Genomic DNA, 1,756 nt, shown 5'->3' with positions numbered 1-1,756 from the left:
ACCTTCTTTAAAAATTGACTGATTCATTATTTTTTTTTTGGTCACCCTGTTTAAGCAAATCTAAAACATATGAATGCAATGATAAGTTACACTTATAGTCTGATCATATTTTGCACATTTTCGAAAGAATTTATTTGGCAAAATTTTGAGTGAGGACGTAATCAATTTTTTGGAGTTGATAAACATATACATTTTGATTAAAAACTTAACATGCTTACAATAAATTCACAATGTCAAGATTTCAAAATACATATTCAGTTTTGCAATTCTTGATTTAATCAATAAATTAAACTGACTCAGTCAGAGTTAATCATGCTAAAAAACAATCGAGTGTCCGGATTTTTTTTTTTTAGCGCTACTGTATGTAAGGCTACCGTCTACCGCTATCTTCCTGTCACATGCGGATCAAACTTATTACCTACTTACATGTTCTGATTCTAAATTGCTGCGTACTAAATTTACATTTATCTCAAATGAATGAATGCACATGTATTTTTCTTTCTACAGTGATTTCATTTATATTATTTTCTAACGACTGTCTTAATAGTTATAAACTATTAACATCGAACACAAAATCTACATAATAAAAAATATAAACGGTGTAGCAATACAAATATTTTATTAAAAAAGCAATAATTTAAACAAACCTTAAAAATTAATCAAAGTCATGTTGACTTAATATATGGGGCATATGACCAGTAATTTGATGATTTATACGGTGCATAAATCCTATCATGATCATCGTCGGTGTTAATAGTATGAACTTTAACCGATGTCTTTTCATGATGGTCTTTTTCGAAAAGTTTCTTCAAAGCCACCGACCCTACTATAATTAAAGCCATTTTGCTTGCTATTAAAGATTTTGCTGCCATTACTGCCAATGTCTTCATTACTATGGGTCCCGTTAAACCAAATATCCCAAGGAGCACCATAAAAGCGTACTGCATGTATTTTGCCTCTTTTTTCAGAGCTTGCCTATTAAATCCTAATCCACCTCCACCTCCGCTGCCAAGACCACCTCCACCACCACGAGGTTCGTTTGTGGACTCATCCTCAGTTAAATCCAAAGCAAAATAATGAGTATTTAAAAAAATTTTAACAGCCTTCATGAGTCGACTTGGGCCAAACAAATGACTTCTCGACTCGTTTTCATTGTCTATGCGTTCGTTGTTTCTTAGGAGTTTAATTCCATCAAAAAGTGTTACATCCCATTCCATAGATCTTTCGATTGTTTTAGCCACTTTATTTGCAAAACAAGACATTTGACTGTTTGATGTAACACATTCTTTAACGATTCGTTTAATAAAAAAATCTTCTGAATTCTGCGCTGGCAACGATGAAAAGCACTCAACAAAAACACTAACTAACATCACTACAGTGAAGCAAAACATGTTCGATATAATCTGAACAAGAACACACACCACAATGGTAAGTCTGGAAATGCATTTTCAAGTTTTATAGCAAAAGCAAGTTGTGCATTAAACCAGTGGAGCAAATCTCATGTTTTTGCATCTTGCATGATCTGTGCTTCACATCACGTGTCCTGTTTTCCTACTCTTGAAGTAGGTCGCAGTTAAAATGTTCTTCTTTTTAAAGGGTTTAAAAAACATTATTACAAAACTACCGCTTTAAATAAGTAATCTTGTGCAAATAATAGAATTTCGACTTCTTTTAAAAATGTTTTAAATTAACAAAACCTAGTTTCACTTATAACTTTCTGTACACTTTACATATAAACTGCTACACAATTTTAATT

At 32.1% G+C, this 1,756-nt stretch overlaps 1 protein-coding gene across 1 annotated transcript; it reads right to left on the bottom strand.

The window, feature by feature from the left end:
• Positions 1-665: 665 nt before the first annotated feature.
• LOC135120865 (uncharacterized) lies at positions 666-1,391 on the bottom strand. Its single transcript, XM_064045193.1, has one exon. The coding sequence runs from the start codon at positions 1,389-1,391 to the stop codon at positions 666-668; it is 726 nt and encodes a 241-aa protein (XP_063901263.1).
• Positions 1,392-1,756: the final 365 nt, after the last annotated feature.

Source organism: Zophobas morio, unplaced genomic scaffold (genome assembly GCF_036711695.1).
Source record: "Zophobas morio isolate AGI-343-1 ecotype UQ-CSIRO unplaced genomic scaffold, CSIRO_AGI_Zmor_V1 ptg000005l, whole genome shotgun sequence".
Taxonomy (NCBI): Eukaryota; Metazoa; Arthropoda; class Insecta; order Coleoptera; family Tenebrionidae; genus Zophobas; species Zophobas morio.
Note: the sequence above shows the minus strand (reverse complement) of the source record. Positions and strands in the feature narration are given on the sequence as shown.